Source organism: Rhagoletis zephyria, unplaced genomic scaffold, assembly GCF_001687245.7.
Source record: "Rhagoletis zephyria isolate East Lansing unplaced genomic scaffold, Rhagoletis_zephyria_1.1 Rzeph_scaffold_00152, whole genome shotgun sequence".
Lineage (NCBI taxonomy): Eukaryota > Metazoa > Arthropoda > Insecta > Diptera > Tephritidae > Rhagoletis > Rhagoletis zephyria.
The window spans coordinates 170,441-186,627 of record NW_016157236.1 but is presented as its reverse complement, the minus strand read 5'-3'; the positions used below and the strand labels follow the sequence as shown (position 1 = coordinate 186,627).

The window sequence follows — 16,187 nt, the reverse complement described above, 5'->3', positions numbered from 1 at the left end:
CACTACTCTCCAATCAAGCAAGGGCTGGTAGTGTATCGTTGGAGATCTGGATAATCTCCAGAATCCCCTGCTGACTAGCGGTTTCCTCCGGGACCCATGCCCTGGCTCGCGGCCTACAAGGGATTTCATCCCTATGCACTGCCACTAAGTCAGCGCCGGGCCACAGTTCCCCAAGCGAAGATATGGCCTCCTTATAGAGCCGAGCCGACCTTTCGCCAGCGTCGCGAATGACAGGAGCAGGGCCAGGATTCCTTTGGAGAATATCCTTATACACCCGGCAGAGACCTACAAGGACAGTCCTCCAATTCTCGGCATCAGGTTTCCCTCCGGGTGCCCCCTGTCCATTACAGCCAGAACCAAATGGTCCTTGGTCATATCATTAAATGCCCGAGGGACCCGTGAATGGTTTGGCGGGCTGTTCTTGCTGGAGGTTTTAGGCCTCTTCGATGGGCCGTGGGCATCATCTGCCGATAGCTGTCTTTTGGGGGCCAGTTCCCTGGAACCTGAGGGAGTGGGTTCAGGGTTATTTAAGACCCCCTTCTCCTGAGTCCGTTCCCGGCTTTCAGACAGAATGCCCTTTGCCTTCTCAACCACATCCCTCATATTCTCGGGAAGCGGATTGTCCGCGAATTTCTTCAGCAGCCTGGAAGCGGCTCTTCTGATCCGCTTCGCTCGCACTGCTGGGCGTACTCGCTTAATTGTCCCTGAACCACTGGGACGAGGGTACTTCTTCGCCAACTGTGACCCCACTGGGGGCTTGTGGTGGGCATTCCTATTGCCCGTGCAGGGCTCCCGGGTGCCAGTAACGCCCCCAACCGGAGCTGCTTTAGAGCTGCCCTCAATGGGTGTGCTCATTGCCGCTCTTAATGAGGAAGCCTGGCACGAGAGGTCCATCGGCCGTGTAGGCTCCGTTGCCATCCCAGACGCCAGTAGCTCGCTACCCTCCGAGGGTTTGCAGCTACCAACGCTGGGTTCAATATTCGATTTAAATGGCCGTGAAGGCTTCTTCGGGACCGATCCAGCGGCTACCGAAGATTTATCTTGACTATTTATAACGCCGTGTCCGTCGGCGGCATTTTTACCCGTGTAGGAATCCCGGGCTTCATTATTTGTATTCATACTCATCTGGTTCTTTGGTCGCCTGCTGAGCCGTAACCGTTCGTCGACCGTGTATAAAGGTAAGGAGAAAGAACGGTCGGCCACAGCAGAGCCCCGTGCTGCGGTAAGTCCACCGTTACTCCCGGAGGGGGACAGGTATCCGGGAGGCGCCGTTAAAATACAGTTGGAAGAGCCCCCTGACTGCAAACCATCCAATAGGCACGGTGACGCATGCCACCCTGGATTAGGGGGGCGTTTTATACCTACCGCCAGGTACGCCCTAGAAATAGCCTAAGTATGCCCCAATATACTTTTTAGGCGTTGAAAGTTTACGACATACAACAATACGACAACGTTGTGAATACCCCAAATATATTGGCGCTTACAAATATATATGTACATAAATATGTTTATGTTTGGCCGAGTTTCTGCTCCGAATTGTGGTGTGCCCTTTGATGTTGTCACACAAAGGGGAGGGACGTACAGGTTTACGCCGACTGGCGATTGTATGTTTATGACAAGCAGAAATACACTCGGATAAGGCCAAAACAATACGAAATCTTTTAAAAAAGATCGAGTTCTTCTGATTCGTACAGAGTTTTGCTTTACTTTAAACACGCAAAATGTTGTATTCAAAGTTTTGAAAAATACTTAAAGGAACCGCCCAATTCTGTGTTTTCTTGATAAATTTTTTGTAAAGAAATTTTATCAAGGTTTTTATCAAGTAAAAGCTTCCTTCGCATTCTGTGTCAATATTTGTAAAACAAAAAGCTCTACGATTTCCACATTAGTGGAACTGATTTCCACATGAGTGGAACTGGTTTCATTGTCACATATGAAAAATATGAAATTAGAAACAAAAAAGCTTTTGACTGCCGTAGCCGAGTAGGTGGAGATGTCGACTATAATTCCGTATGTCGCAGGTTCAAATGCCAGCACATGCGAGTATTTAATTGTTAGAATCAAATTTATTAATATACAAAATTTATACATTTCACATGAAATTTCAATTTGTCAATAGCATTTTCAATACTGATAATTTATCAAGAAAAGAGCTTTTGCTTTCTGTGCTAGAATACCAATTCTTGATAAATAAAATTTGGGAAAAGGGACTTACCGCCCAATTCTGTGTTTTCTTGATAAATTTTTTGTAAAGAAATTTTATCAAGATTTTTATCAAGTAAAAGCTCTCTTCGCATTCTGTGTCAATATTTATAAAATAAAAAGCTCTACGATTTCCACATGAGTGGAACTGATTTCATTATCACATATGAAAAATATGAATTTAAAAGCAAAAAAGCTTTTCACTGCCGTAGCCGGGTAGGTAAAGATATCGACTATAATTCCGTGTGTTTCAGGTTCAAATGCCGGCACATGGAGTATTTAATTGTTAGAAAAAAAATTTATTAATATACAAACCGCCCAATTCTGGGTTTTCTTGATAAATTTTTTGTAAAGAAATTTTATCAAGATTTTTATCAAGTAAAAGTTTCCTTCGCATTCTGTGTCAATATTTATAAAACAAAAAGCTCTACGATTTCCACATTAGTGGAACTGATTTCCACATGAGTGGAACTGATTTCATTGTCACATATGAAAAATATGAATTTAAAAGCAAAACAGCTTTTGACTGCCGTAGCCGAGTAGGTAGAGATGTCGGCTATAATTCCGTGTGTAGTAGGTTCAAATGCCGGCACATGGAGTATTTAATTGTTAGAAACAAATTTATTAATATACAAAATTTATGCATTTAGCATGAAATTTCAATTTGTCAAAGCATTTTCCATCTTGATAATTTATCAAGAAAAGAGCTTTTGATTTCTGTGCTAGAATACCAATTCTTGATAAATAATAAAAAATTTACCAATTATAAAGATTTTCAATTTATCAAGTGCATAGAATCGGGCTGTTAGCAACTATTCACTATAAGCTAGCGATATGTATCAGGGATGTTGCGAATGGTTTACACATTCGCATTCGCATCAAATGGCCATAACAGCCCGATTCTGTGCATTTTGGTAAATACAATTTTTTTATAATTTGTAAATTTTTTATTATATATCAAGAATTGGAATTCTAGCACAGAAATCAAAAGCCTTTTTAAATTATCAAGATTGAAAATGCTATTGACAAATTGAACTTTCATGTGAAATGTATAAATTTTGTATATTAATAAATTTTAATAAAATTTATTTCTATCATTTAAATACTGCATGTGCCGGCATTTGAACCTGGAACACACAGAATTTATAGCCGGCATCTCTACCTACTCGGCTACGGCAGTCAAAATCTTTTTTGCTTTTGAATTGATATTTTCCATATGTGACAATGAAATAAGTTCCCCTCTTGTGGAAATCGTAGAGCTTTTTATTTTATAAATATCGACACAGAATGCGATGGGAGCTTTTACTTGATACAAATCTTGATACAATTTCCTTTACAAATAATTTATCAAGAAGACACAGAATTGGGCGGTAAGAATGCCTGACCAGGGTGCGGACAATAACCGGCTTTTAGCTTCAGGCGCTCAACGGTTAGGTAGTATACCAAGCAACATTGATGGGCCTTCAACAAGTACTGCTAAAAGTCTTATAAGCAACCTAGACATAATGTTAGATTCTTCCAGCGAAAGCGAAGGCTCGGATGTAGAATCTGAAAACATTAAAAAATTTGAAATTAAAGCTCTATTGAAGGCCAGTCTTAAACAAACACGAGCTCATCTCGGAGAAAATCCTCTCGGTTGGTGGAAAACTAAACTAAAATACGAAAAATTGGCAGATCTGGCGCGCAAATATTTGAGCGCTCAACCCGCCAGCGTTCCAAGTGAGCAATTGTTCAGTGCAGCCGGCCTTATATACGAGCTTGTAAGAAATCATCTCATCGGAGAAAAGGCAGCCAAATTCCTTTTTTGAAATATAATATGCCCCTTTTGAACTTTGACTAAATACTACATTAAAACACAGTATAGGTTAAGCACTCGTTCAATGTTCTAATTATTTACAAAATTTTTAATCAATAAAAACGATGCCTAAGTTGATTATAGCTTTTTTAATGTTATTCCTAAATTCGCTTTCGCGAATGTGAAAAATATGACATTCGAAACATCCCTAATATGTATTTGTTATGATCCTAAAATAAATTCCTTAATGAAATATGATCAAATTTCACAATAACAAAAAGGAAATGTTTGTACATGCAGCAGTGTATTTATAGCATTCATTTAAGCGCTTGGTGTAAGCAGTCGCGCCTAAACAAATGCAAAACTACATTTTTCCAGTAATTACTGGAGCATCAATAAAAAGATTGGTAAACAAACTTGCATTTAAGCATAAAATAAGAAAGGTAAATATTTTTGGTAATGCGGCGTTGTATTTATTTACTAAAAAATATCTCAGTAATATCGTCATCAATCTCTATTAATTTCGGTAGACGCGTTGCTTTCGGCGAAAATTTTAACTGCATTTAAAAAAACAAAATCCCGGCTTTAAAACAAACATAAACACATGATGCTACACGATAAGGTACTTTAAAGTTCAATGTCGAAGTTGCGATGTTTCTAAAAAATGCAAAAACTAAAATTTGTTAGTAGGTACTGCAGTTTAATTACTAACAATTGGTTAAAAATTGCATTTAAGCATAAAATAAGATAATTACAAATTGTTGTCTGAAGCTTTAAACAAATTAAAAATTTTTGAACTATGTAGTATAAAGCACTAGAAATGGATTTGTGAATTTTATTTAAAAATATGCCTTACTGCTGATGTTAGCTGCACAAAATACTTTAATCTTTAAAGTCCGATAATGCAAAGTCGGTTGTTAAACTTTGTATTATACATACATAGGTTTTTATACGCAAATCACTAATCACGCTTTTGTCGTAGAATGACATTGCAGATCGTAACAAAGAAATATGACTTTATGAACAAATGCCTGTAACAAAAAGCGGGTTTCCGTCCATACCAAATGTGTGCGCTTCTTTTATACCTGCTCAAGTGCGTTTTTTTACCAAAGGCTGTCTCACTTTGTTCATAAGGAACCTGAACGAAATTTGCATTATATTTAAATACATACCTACATATGTACATACAAATATACTTTCGAGTAAACATATGAATACTAATTTATATTTTCCCCTTTCCCTTCTCCAAACGCACAGCCTTTGGATCGTGATCAACCAAACGGACGCCCCCAATGGCGCTTTACAGTTTTCGCTCAGGACGAAGGAGGCGAGGGACTAGTGGGCTATGCTGACGTACAAGTTAATTTGAAGGACATCAACGATAACGCCCCCATCTTTCCCCAAGGCGTCTACTTTGGCAACGTTACCGAGAACGGCACTGCTGGCATGGTGGTGATGACAATGACAGCTGTAGACTATGATGATCCGAATGAAGGATCAAATGCGAAACTTGTATATTCCATTGAGAAGAATGTGATTGAAGAGGAAACTGGTTCACCGATATTTGAAATAGAACCAGACACAGGCGTCATCAAGACTGCCGTATGCTGTTTGGATCGTGAGCGCACACCGGACTATTCAATACAAGTAGTAGCGATGGATGGCGGGGGGTTAAAGGGCACGGGGACGGCTTCAATACGTGTAAAAGATATCAACGATATGCCGCCGCAGTTTACGAAAGACGAGTGGTTCACCGAAGTTGATGAAACGGATGGCACCTCTTTGCCCGAGATGCCTATACTCACAGTAACTGTGCACGATGAGGATGAAACAAACAAATTTCAATACAAAGTTATCGACAACAGTGGTTATGGCGCCGATAAGTTTACAATGGTGCGCAACAATGATGGCACAGGTTCGCTGAAAATCGTGCAACCTCTGGATTACGAAGACCAACTACAGAGCAATGGCTTCCGCTTCCGCATACAAGTCAATGATAAGGGTGAAGACAACGACAACGACAAATACCATGTAGCCTACTCATGGGTTGTGGTAAAATTGCGCGACATCAACGACAATAAACCGCACTTTGAACGTGCCAATGTAGAAGTATCCGTATTTGAAGACACCAAAGTCGGCACAGAGCTGGAGAAATTTAAGGCCACCGACCCCGATCAGGGTGGCAAGAGTAAAGTCTCATACTCGATCGATCGTTCTTCAGATCGGCAGCGGCAATTTGCCATCAATCAAAATGGTTCTGTGACAATACAACGCTCGCTAGATCGCGAAGTAGTGCCGCGACACCAAGTTAAAATATTAGCAATTGATGACGGTTCACCACCAAAAACGGCTACGGCCACTCTTACGGTGATTGTGCAGGATATAAACGATAATGCACCGAAATTCTTGAAGGACTACCGGCCGGTATTGCCAGAGCATGTGCCCCCAAGGAAAGTGGTGGAAATATTGGCTACAGACGATGATGATCGCTCGAAAAGTAATGGGCCACCATTCCAATTTAGGTTGGACCCCAGTGCCGATGATATTATAAGGGCATCTTTCAAAGTGGAACAGGACCAAAGTGAGTAAAGTGTTTTTATTTAGTTAAAAATAAAATTTTTTGTTAGGTTGTTTAGTCAGTCAGGTCATCAGTGCCTATTTTAATGCCTTCTTCCTTCCTTTTTAATGGGGTTAGTGTTAAGTCAGATAATTTCCTAAAATGTAAAAAAAACTATATCTTGCTAAAGTTATCACAGAGACTAGAATTTTTAATGCTGTAAATCAATTGTGTGCTTCAGATTCTCTGACAACACAAAGTAAATGGAAGAAGCCATGGCGCAATAAACAGGTGACGTAATAAAACAGCTTTCTCGCTTTATTTTCTGACATTCGACTGCCTTATAGTCAAAATTTATAAGCAAATTTTCAAACAAAGCAGTGCCAAAATATTTCTCCTCGTTCTAGTTACTTCACCAATGTATGATTGCACGCCAAAATTGAACTTAACTTTTTAAACAGGTGTCAGCCCTCTTCAAAAACCTTATGTTAGCCAGAGTTATAAGCGATCCGTGTGCCAAATTTCATCTTAAGAGATGTCTGGCATGGTGTCGCGACATGTCTGTGATTCATTTCATCAAATTTCCAAGACGCTGCTAAAAAAGTTGTAATTTAAAAAAATAAAACCTTGTTGCAAATCTACAGGTAAAATTCGAAAGAACGGTTCAGATCTCATGATAGACCGATATGACATTTCGAATAGGTGGCAACCATTATCGAAATTATTTCCAAACTAAAGCTTTCTTAAGAGTATTTCATTTGACACCAGGTATGCCAACTCATTTTATTTTTCTCGCCGTTGGTCTCCACGAAATTCCCCGATTTTCGGTGAAATTCCCCGCACTGGCATAATTCCATAAAAAAACTTGAATTTTTTAATTCAATTGCTTGAATTTTTACGAATGTACTTACAATATTTAATTGTTAAATTTTTTCACTAATTTCTTATAAAGCTATATCTTATTGTATAACAGACGACAAACATATAAATCAAAAATTAAAACTTTGGACAAAACTCACAAAAATATAACAAATTAAAAAAAAAACATTGCATAAAAATTTTCAAATTTTTACTCGGAATTTATAGAAGTAAATTTTTAATTTAGGTATAATAATGCGCACGTTTCGAGTGACTTAAATTTACCGTTGATTTTTGATAATTTTTTTTTGTGCTGGAGTTTACGGACTTTCTTCCACTCGGCTCACTTGAATTTAAATACAGATTGAGATTAGTCATATGTATGTATGTATATATTATTATTATTTAATGTTAGCTGATGAAAATATTATAATTTCATATATAATAAATGAATAAATAATTGCATTATTTAATATGTATATCTATACATATAATAAAATTGTAACAGGCCGATGTCTGTACATTATAGATATTAAAGAAAAACTAATATGGAGGGTCTTTGTTAGAGCAATAGAAGCCAAATCAACCATTTCTAGAATTTTTGACTGTATTTATGTTTGTACGCGTATCACTCCAAAACGAATGCAGGGAATCGAATGCGGTTTTCACACGTGTATTGCTAGAGGTCTAACTTAAAATATAGAAAGAAAAAAGTTTGAGAGTTGCCACCTGTTCGAAAATTGTAGGTTAAGTAAATTGATAAGAAAATTTGAATATTGCACTATGGCCGTCAAAAGAAAGGGGCTTAAGAAGCCTTACAGTCGAAAATATCTTTTGAGGGTTGCCACCTGTTTGAAAATTTTAATTTAATTTAATTTATAGGTCAAATTGAATATTGCAATATGGGTATCAAACTGAAGAGGTTTACGAAAGTTTACTGCCGAAAGTATTTTTTAGGAGGGTTTTATTGAATTAAATTTATAAAATAAATGAAATCTATATCTGTACTTAAAATAAAATTGTAGCAGGCCGATGTCTGTACATAACAGATATTAAAGAAAAATTAATATGTAGGGTTTTTATTAGAGCTTATTAACAGAAGCCAAATAAACGCTTTTTAGAATTTAGAATTTACTAATGCATGGAATCGAATTAAGTTTTCACCTATGTATCGCCAGAGGTCTAACTTACAATATAGAAGAAAAAATGAGAGAGTTTCCACCTGTTGGAAAATTTCAGTTTAAGTAAATTTCTACGCCACCTGTTTGAAAACTTTTATTTAATTGAATTGATAACATAAATAAATAAATATTTTTAGGGGATCTGCCACCTGTTTGAAAAATTTTGTTCATTTAAATTAGTAAAATAAATGAAATATTGCAATACGGATATTAAACTAAAAAGGTTTAGGAAGCTTACTTTCGAAAATATTTTTGAAGCGGATTGCCACCTATTTGAAAAATTTAATTCAGTTAAATTGATAAGATAGCCTAAATGTTACCATATGGGTATCAAACGAAGGTATTTGAGAATAATAAAATTGTAACAGGCCAGGGGCGCACCCAGGAATATATTTTGGGAGGGGTTTATACTTCTGAAAATTCGCTTCAGATTAAATGATCATTAAAGTACATTTATGCAAGTTTTATGTACAGTATGTAATAAATAAATAAACTTTTTGAAGTTTCATAAATTGCATTTATTTACATAAAATTACCAAAAAACTCAAACATTTGTAACCGACTACGAAAAAGGGGTAGGTTATCAATTCGTCGGAATAGTATGCTAACGCATAACTTTGGACCACGTGAACCGATTTCAATAATTCTTTTTTTTATCGGAAAGATGGTACCTCAAGGGTCTTCCCGTAATTTGAAATTACTTGTTTAATATAAAGTTCTATAAACACAAGATGCGCTCAACTTGCAAAAGTAATAAAAAAAATTTAAAAAAAGAGTTTTAATGTTCATTTTCCTCGATATCTGGTTTCTGGTTTTCGAATGAGATGGTGATTTTTTACGATTGCCTAATTTTTTTAATATTTCGAGTACCGAGAAAATTAAATGAACTTGAATTTTTGTTATGTAGGCAATTTTGGTGGAACGAATTCGAAGTGGGCAAATTAGATCTTCGAGTCCTTGTTAAGGACATATCAGTTGTAAACTCTTTTAGACTCAGTAAGTGAGTATGCATTGCATATTTTTAGGTTTCATTCGCAGTTAAACTTTTAAGAGCTCTCAAAAAAAAACGAAAAATTCATATAAAATGGCGCACAAGAAATGGAATAGGAATTTTCTTCTATCAAAATTTCTTAAATCAATTTGCATCTCTCAAGAAAAAAATGCTCGTATATTTATTTCTTCAAGAAAATTTACAGCGAAAGCAAAGTGCTTTATAATAAAAAATATTTCTTGTGATTTTTCTTGAGAGCTGGCTTTAGGATACAGTTTGTATTTCAGGTTATTAGCTTTAAGGGGGGTTTGAACCCCAAAACCCACCCCTTGTGTGCGCTAATGTAACAGGCCGATATCTGTGCATAATAGATATTAATGAAAAATTAATAGGGGTTTTATTAGAGGGCCATTCCATTGTGACTGCCGGGACATTTTACTCGAGAATGTGATCAATTGTGAACTATTTCTATGTCATCGGAACGTACACAGCAGCGAAAGATTTTTTTTTAACACAGAACGATAACTAATGCGTAAAACTGCTTTAACAAATATATCAAACGATTTCTTAGTTTCATGTAGCTATCATTTGAGTGAATGTGACTGGTGGGGCACTGAAAAGAACTCTATTTGACCTTTGTGAACTCAGAGATGAATTGTATCCAAAAAACACTTAATTTTAACAAACGATTTTTTTTGTGTTATGAAATATGAATTTTACGCTTTCGTTTTCATTAAAATTTAGGCTTATATAATCTTCATAGAAATATTAAAAAAAATTTAAATTTGTGACTGGTGGGACATGTCCTTGTGATTGGTGTAAAATAATTATGCATGAAATAGAAGTTTCCATAGACAAAAATTACAATTACTTTTTACTTTTTTAATATTTTTCAACAGATTGTTGCCATTGAAAAGGAGTTTACCACTGAAATAGAGATCATTAGGGCATTTTAGCATTTATGTCGTTTTCCTGTTTTACAAAGAATGACCCTAGCTCAACCAAAGCCAAATCAACAATTTTTAGACTTTTGGTCTTTCTGTCTGTCTGTATAGCAACATGTTTGTAAGCGCATCGCGCAAAAACTAATGTATAGAATTAAAGGCAGTTTTCACCTATGTACATATCCTCGCTGTTCCACAGGATAAAGGTTTTTCCCGTACATTTGCTAAATGAGTCGTGTGATCTCTTGAATGTCGTTCAAATGAAGCAATTGATGTATAGCATTCTCAGTTTAAATGAAACCTTTTTCAAATTAAATGAAACCTTTTTCATGTCAAGCGAAACTATTTTCAAATTAAATTAAACCTTTTTCAGATATAGCGAAACCTATTTCAAATTGAATTAAACCTTTTTCAGATTCAATGAATCTTTATGCAAATTAAATTAAACTTTTTTCAAATTAAATGAAACATTCTTAAAAAGAAGTTTCATTTAATTTGAATAAAGTTTCAATGAATCTGAAAAAAGTTTCAATTACTTTGAAAAAGGCTTCGCTTTATCTGAAAAAGGTTTCATTTAATTTGAAAATGGTTTCGCTTTGTTTGAAAATGGTTTCATTGAATTTGAAGAAAGTTTCATTTAAACTGAGAATGCTATACATCAATTGCTTCGTTTGAACGACATTCAAGAGATCACACGACTCATTTAGCAAATGTACGGGAAAAACCTTCATCCTGTGGAACAGCGAGGATTCTTGGCCCTCCTATAACAGAAAACGCACATCTATGCGCTTGAGTTGACTTTTATTGGCTTACGCATCGGACCACTATTTTAGTTGCAAGATCATAGAGAAAGATTACGCATGCTTGGCAGGGATCTCACAGGCGAAAATAAGACCATCGTTAAAGCTCATGACATCGAAAGGGATTAGTATTCCATATGGTACCATAGCGTTACTATTCTTGGCCTATGTGTGAGGAGGATACTGCGCTTTGGTGGTTTCAACTTAAACTAAAAACTTTGACTTTACAGACTATTTTTGCTTTTAATAAACGTACGTAGTACCTACACTGAATGAACAAAAATTGCTTTGGGATTTTTTTGGCATTCTTTCCCAAGGCCGCCTGAAGGTGGTCTAAGGTTTTGTCCCTATAAAACCCGGTCTAAGCAGAAAACTACTGACCTTTTTCGTTAAAGACCCTATACTTTTAACACAAATCCAACCCAAAGATAATTTTATTATTAAAATAAGTTGGGCACTAGAGGGTTAAACGCTCTTTTACATTGGCCAACGAAAAAGTTCTTATTAGGCGCCGCGAAGCAAAATTAGAAAACGGCAACCTGGAGCAAATAGTTCATTTAAAAATTCGAGCTAGTTCGTTCGAGCAATTCAATGACCTAGTGCATTGAACTAACTAGTTTGTGAACTTCCCAACTCTACTGACAAGGCGAATAAAATTCGTCTTATTGCTGACATCAATGTTTCTACAGTGTTTGCAAATGCGAAATTTGCAGAGCTGCAATTGTGACTAAAAAATAAAATTTTACTAAAACTATTCTGCACTCTAGGTAAGTTCTTTAATTAATTAAAATTAAATAGGCAAAATTCCTCGCAGAAGGTGGCTCATTCACCGATTTGCCACAACGAGACAAATTCCCCGAAAATCGGGGAATTCCCCGCAAATTGGCATCGCTGTTTGACACCCGTATTATAATAATTCATTTCACTTAACTGTTTTTGTTATTTTTTAACAATTATTAATTTTGTAACAACTATATTCAACAATTTTTTTGAGCTTGAGGTCGTTTTTAATGAAAAACTATTGCGGAAAAGCAACCATATCTTTATAATAATGGTAGAAGTCATAGCTATTTCGGAGATCACCACATCTCCTTATCAGACTTTTTCGGTGGGATTCGATCCAACGACCCCAGCTGACTCAGCCAGTTGCCCACGCACTGTCCTAAGTTCGTCTTATAAACTGTTGCTGCTTTTTCCAATTTTTCATGTCAGCAAACTACAATCAAGCGCAGCTTTTCTGCTGCAATTCACACTTGATCATTTGGTTGTTGGTTTTGCTGGTTTGTGTTAATAATTCTACTTTTAGAATGTTTGACTTTTATGTGTGCTCTTCCTTAAGTTATTTGTTTTTCTTATTTATGGCCTTATAACAATTACATTCAACATTTTTATTGAGCTTGAGGTCGTTTCTAAAGAAAAACAACAATAATGGAAAAGCAACAATAAAGTGAAATTTTCGTCGTTTATGTCACTGTGCTCAATTTTTTCTGGGCAAAGGTTTTGATAGCTGATCTTACTTAACTGGGACCTTTTGAATTCAATGGTGTCCCCCGTTTAGCCAGATTGTCTTCAGTTTTCGAGATAACGGTACTTGAAAATTTGCTTAAGTTTTAACTCTTTTGTTAGCAATTACCTCAGGTTTTAAGTTATTCTACTAAAATTCTGCACGTGGCTGTCTCTTGATATTACCTTAACTTTCTCCGAAAATCATCGAAATCGGTTGACTCTGTAACATATAGCTCCCATACAACTGATTGTTCAGAAATGTGGTTTTGCGTTATAACCAGGGCCGAAGAAAATAAGCAAGAAAAAATCCATTTTAAGCGCTTAGATTAGCACTAAAATATTGATGAATATGCTCGCAAAACAACAAAAATTAAGTACAGTTTAATGTTAAAGGCAAGCAATGTCTGGGGCCTTGCGACGTCTACTGCAGCTGCCATGTAAAAGAGCGCAAATTCGGTGTTGGATTTGTGGTGGGAGAGAGACTCCGTCGCCGAGTACTGTCGTTCACCCCGGTAGACGAGCGTCTAGCCATAATCCGCATCAAAGCGAGATTCTTCAACATCTCCCTCATCTACGCCCATGCCCTGGCGGAAGAGAAGGATGAAGCATCCAAGGATCTCTTCTATGAGCGCTTGGAGCGCACGTACGAGCGCTGCCCCCGTCATGATATCAAACCCGTGCTTGGCGACTTCAATGCCAGGGTGGGCAAGGAAGGGATCTTTGGAACCACCGTCGGAAAATTCAGCCTCCACGACGAAACGTACGACAACGGATTGAGGCTGATCGACTTCGCCGGGGCCCGAAACATGGTAGTATGCAGTACTAGGTTCAAGCATAAAAAGATCCATCAAGCTACCTGGCTGTTTCCGGATCGAAAAACGAGAAACCAAATCGATCATGTTGTGATAGACGGAAGGCACGCTTCCAGTGTTTTAGACGTACGCACACTCCGAGGCCCAAACATCGACTCGGACCACTATCTTGTTGCAGCCAAGATACGCACCCGGCTCTGTGCAGCAAAAAATGTGCGCCCAAATATGCAAGGAAAGCTTACGTCGAAAAACTGTAATCACAACAGACAGCCAGCGCTTTCGCTACTCGACTCTCACACCTGCTCTCAGAGAGCACTCTTCAACAAACCGACATATGCGAGCAGTGGAACCACATTTCCCGCACATTAAGTACCGCCGCTGAAGAAGTAATCGGATTTCAGCGAGCCCGAAAGAACAACTGGTACGATGAGGGGTGTCAGGAAGTTGCAGAAAAAAAGATGCCGCCTACAGGGCCACGCTGCGTTCGGGCGCAACGCGCGCTATGTGGGACCGCTATAGGGATCTGAAGAGGGAAGCGAGACGTATTTGCCGCAATAAGAAGAGAGAGGCCGAAATACGTGAGTGCGAAGAGCTTGAAATGCTGGCCGACAGGAAGAATGCCCGAAAGTTTTAACAGAGAGTTAGGTGACTTACGGAAGGTTTCAAGACCGGGCGAACTCCTGTAAGAACAATAATGGCGACCTAGTAACTGATGTCCAGAGCGTACTTAAATTATGGAGGGAACACTTTTCCGCCCTACTAAATGGTAGCAGCATGGAAAGTTGTGGAGAAGAAGAACCCGAGCCTGCAGTCCNTGCGAAGAGCTTGAAATGCTGGCCGACAGGAAGAATGCCCGAAAGTTTTAACAGAGAGTTAGGTGACTTACGGAAGGTTTCAAGACCGGGCGAACTCCTGTAAGAACAATAATGGCGACCTAGTAACTGATGTCCAGAGCGTACTTAAATTATGGAAGGAACACTTTTCCGCCCTACTAAATGGTAGCAGCATGGAAAGTTGTGGAGAAGAAGAACCCGAGCCTGCAGTCCATGATGACGGAGTCAACGTTCCACCGCCTGACTATGACGAGGTACGTATAGCAATAACGCGGCTGAAAAACAACAAAGCTGCTGGAGCTGGCAGCCTGCAAGCTGAGCTATCCAAGTACGGTGGCGAGGCCTTAATAAGGTGCATGCATTAGCGCACACAAGGGGTGGGTTTTGGGGTTCAAACCCCCCCAAAAGCTAATAACCTCAAATACAATCTGTATCTTAAAGCTAAGAATCCAGCTCTCAAGGAAATTATAAGAAATATTTATTATAATTTCTGTTGCTTGAAAACGCGCTTTGCTTTTGCTGTAAATTTTCATGAGGGAATAAATATACGAGCATTTTTTTTCTTGAGAGCTGCAAACTGATTTAAGAAATTTTGGTAGAAGAAAATTTCTTTTCCATTTCTCGTCCGTCGTTTTATATGAATTTTTCGTTTTTCTTGAGAGTTCAGTTAATTTTTTCGGTATTTGAAATTTTAAAAAAATTTAGCAATCGTGAAAAATCACCATCTCTATCGAAAACCAGAAATCGAAAAAATGAACATAGAAGTGCAAAAATTCATGGAATCAATAAATTTATTTATACTGACTCTTTTTCAAAATTTTGTATTAGGTACTTTTGAAAGTTGAGCGCAACTTGGGTTTGTAGAACTTTTTATTAAGCAAGTAGTTTTTAAGGAAAGAACACAACCGACTTCAATTCTCATATTCAAATTTAGGGGTACCGTTAATTTCTTCATGATCTAATCATCGGATCTCTAAAACAAATTACGGGACCTTGAGGCACTATCTTTCTAATAAAAAAGGATTATTGAAAACGGTTCACGTAGTCCAAAGTTATGTATTCCGGCGAGATGATAACCTCCCTTTTTTTTGAAGTCGGTTAAAAGCGTTTGAGTTCTGTTAATCTGTAAATAAAGTGCAGTTTATGAATTATAAAACCTTTATTTATTTATTACATACTGTACATAAAACTTGCATAAATGTATTTTAAAGAGGGTATTATCTGAATCAAATTTTCAGTATTTTCCGGTGATATATCTTCAGAAATATAAAACCCCCCCTAAAATATACTCCTGGGTGCGCCCCTGGGTGCATGCATCAACTCTTAATCAGAATATGGTCAGATGAACGCATGCCAGACCACTGGAATTTAAGTGTGCTCTGCCCAATCCACAAAAGCGGTGACCACACCATTCGCGCCAACTACCGCGGGATCAGCCTTCTAAGCATAGGTTACAAGGTCTTATCGAGCGTATTGTGTGAAAGACTGAAGCCCACCGTCAATGAACTTATTGATTATCAGTGTGGCTTTAGACCTGGCAAATCCACCATAGACCAGGTATTCACAATACGCCAAACCTTAGAAAAGACCCGCGAGAAAAAGATCGACACTCACCACCTATTTGTCGACTAAAAGGAGTTGCCTATACGCCGCTATGTCTGAATTTGGCATCCCCTCAAAACTCATACGGCTGTGTAAAATGACGTTG

General features: G+C 37.6%; 1 protein-coding gene across 1 annotated transcript in view; it reads left to right on the top strand.

Annotated features, from left to right (window-relative positions):
- The window catches only part of LOC108383084 (neural-cadherin), a 198,968-nt gene that overhangs the window by 56,481 nt on the left and 126,300 nt on the right, over positions 1-16,187 (top strand). Inside the window, exon 6 of the mRNA XM_017639472.1 lies at positions 5,255-6,578. Within this exon, the coding sequence (XP_017494961.1) occupies positions 5,255-6,578 (1,324 nt within the window). The remainder of the gene's footprint in view (positions 1-5,254; positions 6,579-16,187) is intronic.